Source organism: Oncorhynchus keta, unplaced genomic scaffold (genome assembly GCF_023373465.1).
Source record: "Oncorhynchus keta strain PuntledgeMale-10-30-2019 unplaced genomic scaffold, Oket_V2 Un_contig_3062_pilon_pilon, whole genome shotgun sequence".
NCBI classification, from domain to species: domain Eukaryota; kingdom Metazoa; phylum Chordata; class Actinopteri; order Salmoniformes; family Salmonidae; genus Oncorhynchus; species Oncorhynchus keta.
The window spans coordinates 33,527-49,761 of NW_026287059.1; the positions used below are offsets into that span (position 1 = coordinate 33,527).

General features: G+C 42.7%; 1 protein-coding gene across 1 annotated transcript; it reads right to left on the bottom strand.

The window, feature by feature from the left end:
* Positions 1 to 162: 162 nt before the first annotated feature.
* Positions 163 to 15,005, bottom strand: LOC127923683 (zinc finger protein 271-like). Its single transcript, XM_052507732.1, has 8 exons — positions 14,436 to 15,005; positions 13,884 to 14,052; positions 7,712 to 8,134; positions 6,599 to 7,003; positions 5,571 to 6,446; positions 4,963 to 5,046; positions 802 to 1,228; positions 163 to 700 (listed from the first exon to the last, which is right to left on the bottom strand). The coding sequence occupies exons 1-8, from the start codon at positions 14,442 to 14,444 to the stop codon at positions 163 to 165; spliced, it is 2,931 nt and encodes a 976-aa protein (XP_052363692.1). The 5' UTR covers positions 14,445 to 15,005.
* Between the last annotated feature and the right edge of the window lie 1,230 nt (positions 15,006 to 16,235).

Sequence of the window (16,235 nt, forward strand, 5' to 3'; positions counted from 1 at the left end):
GCCCGATCTTATCTGCTGTTTGACACGGCCCGCCCTCCCAGGATCCCTTGGGCCTGATCTTATCTGCTGTTTGACACGGCCCGCCCCTCCCAGGATCCCTTGGGCCTGATCTTATCTGCTGTTTGACACGGCCCGCCCTCCCAGGATCCCTTGGGCCTGATCTTATCTGCTGTTTGACACGGCCAACCCCTCCCAGGATCCCTTGGGCCCGATCTTATCTGCTGTTTGACACGGCCCGCCCTCCCAGGATCCCTTGGGCCCGATCTTATCTGCTGTTTGACACGGCCCGCCCTCCCAGGATCCCTTGGGCCTGATCTTATCTGCTGTTTGACACGGCCCGCCCTCCCAGGATCCCTTGGGCCTGATCTTATCTGCTGTTTGACACGGCCCGCCCTCCCAGGATCCCTTGGGCCTGATCTTATCTGCTGTTTGACACGGCCAACCCTCCCAGGATCCCTTGGGCCCGATCTTATCTGCTGTTTGACACGGCCCGCCCTCCCAGGATCCCTTGGGCCCGATCTTATCTGCTGTTTGACACGGCCCGCCCTCCCAGGATCCCTTGGGCCCGATCTTATCTGCTGTTTGACACGGCCCGCCCTCCCAGGATCCCTTGGGCCTGATCTTATCTGCTGTTTGACACGGCCCGCCCTCCCAGGATCCCTTGGGCCTGATCTTATCTGCTGTTTGACACGGCCAACCCCTCCCAGGATCCCTTGGGCCCGATCTTATCTGCTGTTTGACACGGCCCGCCCTCCCAGGATCCCTTGGGCCTGATCTTATCTGCTGTTTGACACGGCCAACCCCTCCCAGGATCCCTTGGGCCCGATCTTATCTGCTGTTTGACACGGCCCGCCCTCCCAGGATCCCTTGGGCCTGATCTTATCTGCTGTTTGACACGGCCCGCCCTCCCAGGATCCCTTGGGCCCGATCTTATCTGCTGTTTGACACGGCCCGCCCTCCCAGGATCCCTTGATCTTACTGTTTGCCCGCCCGCCCTCCCAGGATCCCTTGGGCCCGATCTTATCTGCTGTTTGACACGGCCCGCCCTCCCAGGATCCCTTGGGCCCGATCTTATCTGCTGTTTGACACGGCCCGCCCTCCCAGGATCCCTTGGGCCTGATCTTATCTGCTGTTTGACGCGGCCCGCCCTCCCAGGATCCCTTGGGCCTGATCTTATCTGCTGTTTGACGCGGCCCGCCCTCCCAGGATCCCTTGGGCCTGATCTTATCTGCTGTTTCACGGCCAACCCCTCCCAGGATCCTTTGGGCCTGATCTTATCTGCTGTTTGACACGGCCAACCCCTCCCAGGATCCCTTGGGCCCGATCTTATCTGCTGTTTGACACGGCCCGCCCTCCCAGGATCCCTTGGGCCTGATCTTATCTGCTGTTTGACACGGCCCGCCCTCCCAGGATCCCTTGGGCCCGATCTTATCTGCTGTTTGACACGGCCAACCCCTCCCAGGATCCCTTGGGCCTGATCTTATCTGCTGTTTGACACGGCCCGCCCTCCCAGGATCCCTTGGGTCTGATCTTATCTGCTGTTTGATTCCGTTTCTTTTAGGTACTTCCTGTTTCCATCCCGTACAGTAGGCGGCGGGATGCACATTATATTGTGAAATTAAGCAATTAGACCCGAGGAGGTGTGATATATGGCCAATATACCACGGTTAAGGGCTGTTCTTAAGCACGACGCAACACGGAGTGCCTGGAAGCAGACCTTAGCCGTGGTATATTGGCCATATATCACAAACCCCTGAGGTGCGATTATAAACTGGTTACCAACGTAATTAGAGCAGTAAAACTAAATGGTTTGTCATACCCGTGGTATACGGTCTGATATACCATGGCTTTGAGCCAATCAGAATTCAGGGCTCAGTAGGGGGATGTTTCCTTTTCTTTTTACTGAGTGTTAGATGGGATAGGTTATTTGTATATTTTATCCAAGCAAAGTATTAGGGAGTTATACTCCAGTCCAGTAGGTGGCGGTAATGCAGCATTTACTGGATGCCAACCGTCAAACCTAATCAAAGAAGAAGCAGCCATGATTGGTTGAGATATTAATGGGGTTTGGACATTCACGAGAAAGACTGCATTATTTCGCTCAAGGCTTCTCTGTCAAATGGCAACTCCTGCTCTCTGTTACCGTGGAGATTTGAAAGATCCATTGGATATATACACATGTTCATCATGGACAACATGCAACGTGTAGCTACAGGTCTCAATGATTTCAGCATGTCAACCTCGTTGGGGGAAACACCATCGTTTAGATGAATGCCTCGTTGGGGGGAAACACCATCGTTTAGATGAATGCCTCGTTGGGGGAAACACCATCGTTTAGATGAATGCCTCGTTGGGGGAAACACCATCGTTTAGATGAATGCCTCGTTGGGGGAAACACCATCGTTTAGATGAATGCCTCGTTGGGGGAAACACCATCGTTTTTAGATGAATGCCTCGTTGGGGGAAACACCATCGTTTAGATGAATGCCTCGTTGGGGGGAAACACAATCGTTTAGATGAATGCCTCGTTGGGGGAAACACCATCGTTTAGATGAATGCCTCGTTGGGGGAAACGCCATCGTTTAGATGAATGCCTCGTTGGGGGAAACGCCATCGTTTAGATGAATGCCTCGTTGGGGGAAACACCATCGTTTAGATGAATGCCTCGTTGGGGGGAAACACCATCGTTTAGATGAATGCCTCGTTGGGGGAAACACCATTGTTTAGAGGAATGCCTCGTTGGGGGAAACACCATCGTTTAGATGAATGCCTCGTTGGGGGGAAACACCATTGTTTAGATGAATGCCTCGTTGGGGGAAACACCATTGTTTAGATGAATGCCTCGTTGGGGGAAACACCATCGTTTAGATGAATGCCAGCAAAGCCACGACACTATAACTGTAAACAAAACATTAAATATGAACTATAAAACGGTGACAAATGTTGCCCACAAACTTTTAGAGTCGACACATGAATCTGTCACAGAGAGTGGAGCTGATGGCCGACGAGCTTCAATAAGGTGTCTTTCTGACTCCTTGTGGACTTGTGTAACTGGATAAGAACCACATTCTCCTTCAATAAAAATAATGAATGTCGACATGAGTTTTAACTTTTGAAGCCAAAACACACACACGTTATTACATTCACAAATGATTGTTCTTTTATAATTAACACTAAACTATTAAGGCAACTACAAGAAAACGACCTGCGACGAGGCCTATTCGTTCAGCAATTCGAAAAAGAAATGGACACAGCGACAGAAATTCAGATGATGTTGAGGACTCACAGAGAAAGACAGAAACAGACTCAGCGTTTTGCCAACTATTTAAAGTGTTTTAAGGCTAAAAGGAATGAAAACTCCGAAAAGAGAACAGACTCACTGAATCAGGGTTTGCCAGAATTAATCACTATTTACGAAAAGAGAACAGAATCAAGTACGAAAAGAGAACAGAATTAATCATTTCACTCTGGGTTACGAAAAGAGAACAGAATCATCTTCACTCTGGGTTATGAAAAGAGAACAGAATGAATGATCTTCACTCTGGGTTATGAAAAGAGAACAGAATGAATCATCTTCACTCTGGGTTATGAAAAGAGAACAGAATGAATCATCTTCACTCTGGGTTATGAAAAGAGAACAGAATGAATCATCTTCACTCTGGGTTATGAAAAGAGAACAGAATGAATCATCTTCACTCTGGGTTATGAAAAGAGAACAGAATGAATCATCTTCACTCTGGGTTACGAAAGAGAACAGAATGAATCATATTCACTCTGGGTTATGAAAAGAGAACAGAATTAATCATCTTCACTCTGGGTTATGAAAAGAGAACAGAATGAAGCATCTTCACTCTGGGTTATGAAAAGAGAACAGAATGAAGCATCTTCACTCTGGGTTACGAAAGAGAACAGAATGAATCATATTCACTCTGGGTTATGAAAAGAGAACAGAATGAATCATCTTCACTCTGGGTTATGAAAAGAGAACAGAATGAATCATCTTCACTCTGGGTTACGAAAAGAGAACAGAATGAATCATCTTCACTCTGGGTTATGAAAAGAGAACAGAATGAATCATCTTCACTCTGGGTTATGAAAAGAGAACAGAATGAATCATCTTCACTCTGGGTTATGAAAAGAGAACAGAATTAATCATCTTCACTCTGGGTTATGAAAAGAGAACAGAATGAATCATCTTCACTCTGGGTTATGAAAAGAGAACAGAATGAATCATCTTCACTCTGGGTTATGAAAAGAGAACAGGACAATACGATCACGAGGATTCACTTTTATAGACAGACAGACGCACTGAAAAAGCATTGGGAAAACAACCCTCGCAATACGAGCTGGAATTACATGCATCTATTAACTGGACTTTTGACGAACAAAAATATTTGAATGGGAGGAGACTAATATGTTGTTGGGTCTCTATCTTACCACCCTCATGGAGAAGAGACTGTCACTGGCAAACATGGTTATGAGGAAGAGATACTATAATATAACATGTTGGGTCTCTATCTCACCACCCTCATGGAGAAAATCACAAGAGATAATTATAACACACAAAGTAAACAAAAACAATTAAATGCTTCATTCTTACATTACCTAAAATTATTAATAAGCTACGAGATAGACCTATATAAGCAATATAACAACGCAGATGTACAAACTATGGCAAAAAGCTCTGGCCACATTCAGCACAGCTGTAAGGTTTCTCTCCTGTATGAACTCTATTGTGCATTTTAAAGGTCTGATGATCTTGCTTAAAAGTCTTCCACAGACAGAACATGGGTAAGGTTTCTCCCCATGTGTCTCCTTTGTGTGTCCAGAGGTGTTGTTTCATGAGGTCTGTTCGTCTAAAACTCTTCCCACACACAGGACAGCTGTACGATTTCTCTCCTGTGTGCACTGTCATTTTGTCTTTTTCAGATCAAATAACCGTTGCCAGTCTTCCCCACACACAGAGCAACTGTATCTCTGAGCTTTGAGATTCCCTAGGTTTCTTTAGGTTCTCCTGATGTAGAGGTTCTCCCTCCGAACTCTCGTCTGTTTGAATGAGAAAACACAGGTTAGAAGGTCCAGTGCAGTCAAACATGTGATTTCCTGTCTTTTATACACATTTCCACACTATGAGGTTGGAAAAAAAATACTGTTTATTTTAAATTATGATAATACCCTTTTAGCGGAAGTGCTGTTTGAATTTAGACATTTCAATCTGGTGAGATGGAGTTTTGGCCTGTCTGGTGACATCACCAGGCGGTAAAGTAGTTAACAGACCAATAAGAAAGAGAGTTCCAAACCGCTCTGCTAATAACAGCTCATTTTCAGTTTCCCCCCTCCCTACTCAGACAACTCCCAGACAGTCTTAGCAAAATTCTTGCTTGAGATGTTGCCTGTTTATCTTTGACCATTTTAATTGAAAACAATCAAAGCAAGGTACTTCATTTTTACCCAGAAATGATTTCAAATGGAGTTAAATGTCTGCATTGGGATTTTTAAATAAAAGAGCGATGTTCATTCAAAGTCAATATTGTATTAATGTAATTCATGGCTGTTCTGCTTCCACTTACCGAGACGATGAAGATCCCAACCAACCTCTTCTCCATCTGAATTAATCAGACCACCAACTTCCTCATCTTCTCCCTCCCGCTCTCCTTCAATTGTAACAGGGTTTTGAAACTCAACAGGTGGTAAAGCAGCATGAGTTTTCTGATGTCTCTGAAGTTTTTGAGAACTAATGAAGCTCTGGCCACATTTAGGACAGCTGTAAGGTTTCTCTCCTGTATGATATCTGAGGTGGACTTTAAGGCCAGCTAATCTTACAAAACTCTTCTTGCAGACAGGGCAAGGGTGTCGTTTCTCTCCAGTGTGCACTGACTGGTGGTCTTCAAGATACCTCTTCTCACTGAAACACTTCCCACACACAGAACAGTAGTGAGGTTTCCCTGCGTGTTGCAGAGAGTGGTCCTTTAGCTGATCTGGACGGCTGAAACCCTTCCCACACACAGAACAGCAGTGGGGTTTCCCTGCGTGTTGCAGAGAGTGGTCCTTTAACTGATCTGGACGGCCAAAACCCTTCCCACACACAGAGCAGGAGTAAGGTTTCTCTTCTGCGTGTAACCACTGGTGCCTTTTCAAGGCTGAGGCGAAACCAAACCTCTTGTCACATTTGGAGCAGACGTAAGGTTTCTCTCCAGTGTGCACTTTCTGGTGGTCTTGAAGATGTCTTTTTACACGGAACTGCTTTCCACACACAGAGCAAGGGTATGGCTTTTCTCCTGTGTGTATTCTCATATGTATTAGCAGTGATGATAGCTTTTGGCAATCTCTTCCGCACACTGAACAGCAGTGAGAGCTCTTTGCTGTGTGATTCTCCTGTTTTCTTTTAGGTTCTCCTGATGTAGAGTGACCCACTTCACTGTCAGTGCAGTGGTCATGTTTCTCTGCTGTGGGATAAGATGGGATGGATAAACTTCGTGAAAATGTGGAATTGTCACCATAGTTTTTTTCCCATTAAATAACTGAAAGTAATATAAATAATTATTAATAAAACATATTTGCAATTCAAGCCCTTACAGAATAAGTACCTTTAACTTACCAAAATCAGGATCCTCGTCCTCCTCTTTCACTTTGATAACGAGTGGTGTTGTAAAACCATGACTCTCTCCTGTGTGTGTTCTCTGGTGTTTGGTAAGATTTGACGATGAAGAGAAACTCTCCCCACACACGGAGCAACTGTACAGCTTCTCTCCTGTGTGCACCGTCTGGTGTTTTTTCAGGTTTCCTTTGTCACTGAATTGCTTCCCGCAGACAGAGCAGGAGTAAGGTTTTTCTCCTGTGTGAGTTCTCATATGTATTTGTAGTTTTGATAACTTCTGACAGTTTTTTCCACACACTAAACAGCAGTGAATCTTCTTAACTGTGTGATTCCCCTGGTGTTGTTCAGGTAATCCTGATGTAGAGGGACTCCCTTCAGTCTCAGAGCAGTGGTCAGGTCTCTCTGCTGTGGGATAAGATGGGATGGATAAACCATGTGTAATGTGGAACTATATATTTTTTTTCCCCTTTGAATAACTGAAAGTAACGCAATTATTGGTTTAAATTTTTTTTAAAGTTTGGGAAATTCATGCCCTGAGAGAATAAGTCCCTTTAACTTACCAAAAGCAGGATCCTCTTCCTCCTCTTTCACTATGATAACGAGTGGTGGTGTAAAACCATGACTCTCTCCTGTGTGCGTTCTCTGGTGATTGGTAAGAATTGACGATGAAGAGAAACTCTCCCCGCACACGGTGCAACTGTACAGCTTCTCTCCTGTGTGCACCATCTGGTGTTTTTTCAGGTTTCCTTTGTCACTGAATTGCTTCCCGCAGACAGAGCAGGAGTAAGGTTTTTCTCCCGTGTGAGTTCTCATATGTATTTGTAGTTTTGATAACTTGTGACAGTTTTTTCCACACACTGAACAGCAGTGAATCTTCTTAGCTGTGTGATTCCCCTGGTGTTGTTCAGGTAGTCCTGATGTAGAGGGACTCCCTTCAGTCTCAGAACAGTGGTCAGGTCTCTCTGCTGTGGGATAAGATGGGATGGATAAACTATGCGAAAATGTGGAACTAACTATATATTTTTCCCCTTTGAATAACAAAGTATTACAAAGTTTGATCAAAACAAATGTTTTGCAATTCAAGCCCTTCCAGAATAAGTCCCTTTAACTCACCAAAAGCAGGATCCTCGTCCTCCTCTTTCACTTTGATAACAAGTGGTGGTGTAAAACCACACTCTTCTACAGACACTTGACTCTCTCCTGTGTGTGTTCTCTGGTGATTGGTAAGAATTGACGATGAAGAGAAACTCTCACCACACACGGAGCAACTGTACAGCTTCTCTCCTGTGTGCAACGTCTGGTGTTTTTTCAGGTTTCCTTTCTCACTGAATTGCTTCCCGCAGACAGAGCAGGAGTAAGGTTTTTCTCCTGTGTGAGTTCTCATGTGTATTTGTAGTTTTGATAACTTGTGACAGTTTTTTCCACACACTGAACAGCAGTGCATCTTCTTAGCTGTGTGATTCCCCTGGTGTTGTTCAGGTAGTCCTGTTGTAGAGGGACTCCCTTCACTCTCAGAACAGTGGTCAGGTCTCTCTTCTGTGGTAACAACATAAATATTGATTAATTCAAATTAGTCAACACCCTGACTAAGTCAAAATGTTTGTTCCTGACGAAACAGAAAATAAATATTGTAAATTTATAGGGTCCATACTTTTCTCGAAAATGCTACATGTTAGCTTTTCCCGTGAGATACCTGGCACAGTTAGCCCTAAGCTAACCCCCAGAGGGATATTTTGAACCGCCAAATCAAGGTTGTTCCACTTAAAATCACCTTGTTATATAGCAGGTGAAGCTAAATGCTGATGTTTCAAGCTCCAACAGTGCAGTGTTACCTAACAACACATTTTGGTGGGATTTGTATGTATGTATCAGAACAGTCCGGAATATATTTTTATTTTTATTTATTTTTTTATACCTTTATTTAGGCAAGTCAGTTCAGAACAAATTCTTATTTTCAATGACGGCCTAGGAACAGTGGGTTAACTGCCTGTTCAGGGTCAGAACGACAGATTTGTACCTTGTCAGCTCAGGGGTTTGAACTTGCAACCTTCCGGTTACTAGTCCAACGCTCTAACCACTAGGCTACGCTGCCGCCCCATATATATATATATATGATGGTGTAGAGTCTACACTGTAGACAGTAAGGTCAGTATATGAATAGAATAGGTGTGTACAGCAGTTGTTAAATAGGTATATACATATGAACTCGGTAAAACAGTATATAAACATAATTGCACATCATCTGCACATCACTCCAGTATTAATGCTAAGTTGTAATTATTTCGACCTCTATGGCCTACCTCACTTTTTAAATTATTATTTTTTTATTTCACCTTTATTTAACCAGATAGGCCAGTTGAGAACAAGTTCTCATTTACAACTGCGACCTGGCCAAGATAAAGCAACGCAGTGCGACACAAACAACAACACAGAGTTACACATGAGATAAACAAACATACAGTCAATAACACAATAGAAAAGTCTACATACAGTGAGTGCAAATGAGGTAAGATTAGGGAGGCAAGGCAATAAATAGGCCGTAGTGGGGAAGTAATTACAATTTAGCAATTAAAACACTGAGATGTACAGAAGATGAATGTGCAAGTAGAGATACTTGGGTGCAAAGGAGCAAAAAAAATATATATATATATGGGGATGAGGTAGTTGGATGGGCTATTTACAGATGGGCTATGTACAGGTGCAATGATCTGTAAGATGCTCTGACAGCTGATGCTTGAAGTTAGTGAGGGAGATATGAGTCTCCAGCTCCAGTGATTTCTGCAATTCGTTCCAGCCATTGGCAGCAGAGAACTGGAAGGATAGGCGGCCAAAGGAGGAATTGGCTCTTGGGGGTGAGGGACAGTGAACGGAGGAAATGTCATGCTGAAACAGGAAAGGGCCTTCACCAAACTGTTGCCACAAAGTTAGAAGCACAGAATCGTCTAGAATGTTATTGTATGCTGTATCTCTGTATTTCCCTTCACTGGAACTAAGGAGCCCGAACCATGAAAAACAGCCCCAGACCGTTATTCCTCCTCCACCAAACTTTACAGTTGGCACTATGCATTCGGGCGTGATTCATCAATCCAGAAAACGTGTTAGCACTGCTCCACAGTCCAATGGCAGCGAGCCTTACACCACTCCAACCGACGCTTGACATTGTGATCTTAGGCTCATGGAAACCCATTTCATGAAGCTCCCGACAAACAGTTCTTGCGCTGAAGTTACTTCCAGAGGCAATTTTGGAACTCGGTAGTGTGTGTTGCAACCGAGGACAAGACGATTTTAGGTGCTACAGCACTCGGCAGTCCCGTTCCCGTGAGCTTGTGTGGCCTACCACTTCGCTGCTGAGCCGTTGTTGCTCCTAGATGTTTGCACTTCACAATAACAGCACTTACAGTTGATCGGGGCAGATGAGCTCTTCAGTACGGGCCATTCTATTACCAATGTTTGTTTATGGAGATTGCATGGCTGTGTGCTTGATTTTATACACCTGTCAGCAATGGGTGTGGCTGAAATAGCCAAAATCCACTAAATGACGTATGTCCACATACTTTTGTCCACATAGTGTATCTTACTCAATGGAAGGACTAAGTTTGATCCAGATCAGATGTGGGTATTTATTGACTATTATGTGAATCCTATAAATCTAAAGGGCCCATTTGGATTCAATCAATTAGCTTCATTTATCAGAGATTAAATATAATTTCAACAAAAAAATAATGTTGCAGGAAAGCGAATCTTATCTGTTACTAACTACAGACGCAATTTCATAAGAATCATTGTGATGGTGGTTGTCATGGCTACCTGAAATGACATAGAATGATTCAAGGGGTAAACAAAACGTATGACTATTTTATAGCTATTATCGGTCTCTGTCCTATGTTTTTATTCCATAAACAATTAACCTTTTATTTAATTAAACAGATGGTCATACTATCTGTAGATGGACTATCTAAACGAATAGTGTGTCCATCTGTACAGCAGCTAGAGATGGACTATCTGTTGATAAGCAAATGCTTGCCAATGTTACGTTAGGGTTATGTTTAGAATAAGGGTATGGTTAGGGTTATGTTTAGAATAAGGGTAAGGTTAGGGTTATGTTTAGAATAAGGGTAAGGTTAGGGTTATGTTTAGAATAAGGGTAAGGTTAGGGTGATGTTTAGAATAAGGGTAAGGTTGGGGTGATGTTTAGAATAAGGGTAAGGTTAGGGGTAAGGTTGGGGTGATGTTTAGAATAAGGGTAAGGTTAGGGTTATGTTTAGAATAAGGGTAAGGTTAGGGGGTTTGATGTTTGGGGTGATGTTTAGAATAAGGGTAAGGTTGGGGTGATGTTTAGAATAAGGGTAAGGTTGGGGTTATGTTTAGAATAAGGGTAAGGTTGGGGTGATGTTTAGAATAAGGGTAAGGTTGGGGTGATGTTTAGAATAAGGGTAAGGTTGGGGTGATGTTTAGAATAAGGGTAAGGTTGGGGTGATGTTTAGAATAAGGGTAAGGTTGGGGTGATGTTTAGAATAAGGGTAAGGTTGGGGTTATGTTTAGAATAAGGGTAAGGTTGGGGTGATGTTTAGAATAAGGGTAAGGTTGGGGTGATGTTTAGAATAAGGGTAAGGTTGGGGTGATGTTTAGAATAAGGGTAAGGTTGGGGTGATGTTTAGAATAAGGGTAAGGTTGGGGTGATGTTTAGAATAAGGGTAAGGTTGGGGTGATGTTTAGAATAAGGGTAAGGTTGGGGTTATGTTTAGAATAAGGGTAAGGTTGGGGTGATGTTTAGAATAAGGGTAAGGTTGGGGTGATGTTTAGAATAAGGGTAAGGTTGGGGTGATGTTTAGAATAAGGGTAAGGTTGGGGTTATGTTTAGAATAAGGGTAAGGTTAGGGTGATGTTTAGAATAAGGGTAAGGTTGGGGTGATGTTTAGAATAAGGGTAAGGTTGGGGTGATGTTTAGAATAAGGGTAAGGTTAGGGTGATGTTTAGAATAAGGGTAAGGTTGGGGTTATGTTTAGAATAAGGGTAAGGTTGGGGTTATGTTTAGAATAAGGGTAAGGTTGGGGTGATGTTTAGAATAAGGGTAAGGTTGGGGTGATGTTTAGAATAAGGGTAAGGTTGGGGTTATGTTTAGAATAAGGGTAAGGTTGGGGTTATGTTTAGAATAAGGGTAAGGTTGGGGTGATGTTTAGAATAAGGGTAAGGTTGGGGTGATGTTTAGAATAAGGGTAAGGTTGGGGTGATGTTTAGAATAAGGGTAAGGTTGGGGTGATGTTTAGAATAAGGGTAAGGTTGGGGTGATGTTTAGAATAAGGGTAAGGTTGGGGTGATGTTTAGAATAAGGGTAAGGTTGGGGTGATGTTTAGAATAAGGGTAAGGTTGGGGTGATGTTTAGAATAAGGGTAAGGTTGGGGTGATGTTTAGAATAAGGGTAAGGTTGGGGTGATGTTTAGAATAAGGGTAAGGTTGGGGTGATGTTTAGAATAAGGGTAAGGTTGGGGTGATGTTTAGAATAAGGGTAAGGTTGGGGTGATGTTTAGAATAAGGGTAAGGTTAGGGTGATGTTTAGAATAAGGGTAAGGTTGGGGTTATGTTTAGAATAAGGGTAAGGTTAGGGCCAGGGTTATGTTTAGAATAAGGGTAAGGTTAAGGTTATGTTTAGAATAAGGGTAAGGTTAAGGTTATGTTTAGAATAAGGAATAAGGTTAAGGTTATGTTTAGAATAAGGGTAAGGTTAGGGTTATGTTTAGAATAAGGGTAAGGTTAGGGTTATGTTTAGAATAAGGGTAAGGTTAGGGTTATGTTTAGAATAAGGGTAAGGTTAGGGTTATGTTTAGAATAAGGGTAAGGTTGGGGTTATGTTTAGAATAAGGGTAAGGTTAGGGCCAGGGTTATGTTTAGAATAAGGGTAAGGTTAGGGTTATGTTTAGAATAAGGGTAAGGTTAGGGCCAGGGTTATGTTTAGAATAAGGGTAAGGTTAGGGTTATGTTTAGAATAAGGGTAAGGTTAGGGTTATGTTTAGAATAAGGGTAAGGTTAGGGCCAGGGTTATGTTTAGAATAAGGGTAAGGTTAGGGTTATGTTAGAAGAATCAAGGGTAAGGTTGGGCCAGAGTTATGTTTAGAATAAGGGTAAGGTTAGGCTTATGTTTAGAATAAGGGTAAGGTTAGGGCCAGGGTTATGTTTAGAATAAGGGTAAGGTTAGGCTTATGTTTAGAATAAGGGATCAAGAGTTAGGGCTAAATGACTCACTACTGTATTTAACTCTGGATCTGATCCAAATGCCACTACAGTAGTGACTCTGGATCAGAGAGTCTGTTAAATGACTCACTATTGTATTAACTCTGCATCAGAGTCTGCTAAATGACTCACTACTATATTAACTCTGGATCAGAGAGTCTGCTAAATGACTCACTACTGTATTAACTCTGGATCAGAGAGTCTGCTAAATGACTCACTACTGTAGTCGCTCTGGATCAGAGAGTCTGTTAAATGACTCACTACTGTAGTCGCTCTGGATTAGAGAGTCTGCTAAATGACTCACTACTGTAGTGGCTCTGGATCAGAGAGTCTGCTAAATGACTCACTACTGTAGTGGCTCTGGATCAGAGAGTCTGCTAAATGACTCACTACTGTAGTGGCTCTGGATCAGAGAGTCTGCTAAATGACTCACTACTGTAGTGGCTCTGGATCAGAGAGTCTGCTAAATGACTCACTACTGTAGTGGCTCTGGATCAGAGAGTCTGCTAAATGACTCACTACTGTAGTGGCTCTGGATCAGAGAGTCTGTTAAATGACTCACTACTGTATTAACTCTGGATCAGACAGTCTGCTAAATGTCTCACTACTGTATTAACTCTGGATCAGAGAGTCTGCTAAATGACTCACTACTGTAGTGGCTCTGGATCAGAGAGTCTGCTAAATGACTCACTACTGTAGTGGCTCTGGATCAGAGAGTCTGCTAAATGACTCACTACTGTAGTGGCTCTGGATCAGAGAGTCTGCTAAATGACTCACTACTGTAGTGGCTCTGGATCAGAGAGTCTGCTAAATGACTCACTACTGTAGTGGCTCTGGCTGGATCAGAGAGTCTGCTAAATGACTCACTACTGTAGTGGCTCTGGATCAGAGAGTCTGCTAAATGACTACAATGTAAATGTATTAGTTGACATGCTACTGATGTCTGTAGATAATCTACAGGTGGACTTTCCAAATAAAGTGCTACCAATTAACCTGCTATATATATAATGGAAGTGTATAATCTCTGAGATGTAATTAATGAAGCATGTTTATTTACCAGTATTATCCACGTCCCAGTCTTCCTCCTCCTCCTTGACTACAATGTTAAATCTGGGTATTTCACTGCAGGTGTCCATGTCTCTGTGGTTAGAGTCAGGAACCGGTGACTCCGGAGGGTTGGGTTCAGTGGAGCAGGAGAGAGGGGGGTTGGATGGGTCAGCAGAATCCTAAAACAAAGAATAAGATTGAATTAGTTATATATACCCATCAGAACCCAAAATATAAACGTGTTTTACTCCGATGTTTGTAAATAAAGTACATGTAAAGAAACACTATTTAACCTCAAAAACATAGTTAAAACTCTCATTTTCATATCATGGATGGTCACTCCTTGCATCAATAGCTCTGTTTATGAATCTGAGAGTGGTTACATTTCTTCAGGCCACCTCTCAGCTTTTTATTAGCTTCTAAGAGGGGAGGCAACACCCTTTGTGATTGTTTCCACTACTAATTGAAGCTTTAATACATAGCTGAATGAATGATCTAACTAGCTAATACTTTAGGCATAGCCATCCCGACTGGTTTAGCATTAGTTAATAGTCATTCTCACCTCATCCATCGTGAATTCTTCAGAAATACTTTCCTATGAAGGAGTTGGGTCACTGAATTAAACTAAAGCAGATTCTTCTCAAATCCCCGACAGTTCACCACGAGGTCACATTAGCTTCCATACAACTCAGATAGCTACCTAGCTAGGCCAACGGTAGCTAGATAATTTACTTTCCTAGACCAAATAGCAAAACTATATGAAATGGTCGTTGAAAATATCGCTAGCTCCACGTATATAGTCCGAGTTGGGCTAAATCCAAGTCTAATTTAAACGACATCAAATGATATCAGACACATTTCAGACACTTCCAAACTAAGCTAGCTAGCTATCAACATAAGCATCTTCTTTCTTCCAGGCCAGCTTCCGGGTTAGATTCTTCTGTCAATCCGCATTACCCCGAAACAGCAGAAGGCTCTACGGGACACTAGCTTGTTACTAACGTTACAGTTTGATAGAAACCTGAGGAATTATTGACAATATTTACCTCTACACTAAATAATATATTCATGGTTAGCTACCAGCTAGCTACATTAGTGTTTTCCTCCTTCCGGTCTAACTTCCGGTCCATACGAAGACTCTGCTGCCGACTCATTCTGCATTACCGCCACCACCAGTTCATCTTTTTCTATGGTATCATGGCGGTCCGCAAACAAACGTTTATTTGCATGCCGCCACCTACTGTGCTGGAATGTACGATCAATCATGATCTGATTCTGCACAACCATGAAAAAAACATAACAACCAAATACCAACTTCTTACCCCGAAAAAAAAACCCTCCCCAACCCCCCTACCCCATTAAACTGTATCTATATCATGCTGAACCCCCCCCCCCCTTAGTATTGTTCAGCAGGTACAGAACCATTTCAAATGTAACATCTGTTACCCCCCCAATATCTCTTTGCCGTCTCCACAGTAACCTTCAATCTGGCATTTCTTCTTTCCACAACCCGAGTCGTATTGATAGTCTTACCAATAAAAGCTACGAAGTCAACTTTATTCATTATTCAAAGTGTCCTTTGACACCAGACATTCATGAGAGCAAGATTTCTGAACAGGCTTCCAAACCAGCAGAAACACAACCAACCTTAAGTACAGTTGTTCTATCAGTCTTCACTGCTGTTCCACCAATCTGTTTTTTAACAGCCTCTGCATACTATACATCATGACTCATTCTATAATCTCTGAGCCTCTCTAGCCTCTCTCTACCTGGCATCTACCAAATGCTGCACTATATTTGTCACATCCTCCCGAATACAACAGGTGTAGTTGACCTTACCGTGAAATGCTTTACTTACAAGCCCCTAACCAACAGGTGTAGTTGACCTTACCGTGAAATGCTTACTTACAAGCCCCTAACCAACAGGTGTAGTTGACCTTACCGTGAAATGCTGACTTACAAGCCCCTAACCAACAATGTAGTTCAAGAAAAATATTTACTAAATAAACTAAAGTTTAAAAAATTATTCAAAAAGTAAGAAAATTACATAACAATAACGAGGGTATTTACAGGGGATACTGGTACCAAGTCAATGTGCGGGGTTACAGGTTAGTCAAGGTCATTTGTACATGCAGGTAGGGGCAAAGTGACTATGCATAGATAATAAGCAGCGAGTAGCAGCAGTGTAAAAAATAATGGAGGGGGGTCAATGTAAATAGTTCGGGAGGTCAATGTAAATAGTTTGGGAGGTCAATGTAAATAGTTCGGGAGGTCAATGTAAATAGTTCGGGAGGTCAATGTAAATAGTTCGGGAGGTCAATGTAAATAGTTCGGGAGGTCAATGTAAATAGTTCGGGAGGCC

What these genes read in the sequence shown, in the direction of transcription:
- LOC127923683 (XM_052507732.1), bottom strand. An exon ending in GGACGAGGATCCTGCTTTTG is followed by an intron (nt 7,004 to 7,711) that starts GTGAGTTAAAGG and finishes CTTATCCCACAG; the next exon opens with CAGAGAGACCTGACCACTGC. An exon ending in TTGGGATCTTCATCGTCTCG is followed by an intron (nt 5,047 to 5,570) that starts GTAAGTGGAAGC and finishes TCATTCAAACAG; the next exon opens with ACGAGAGTTCGGAGGGAGAA.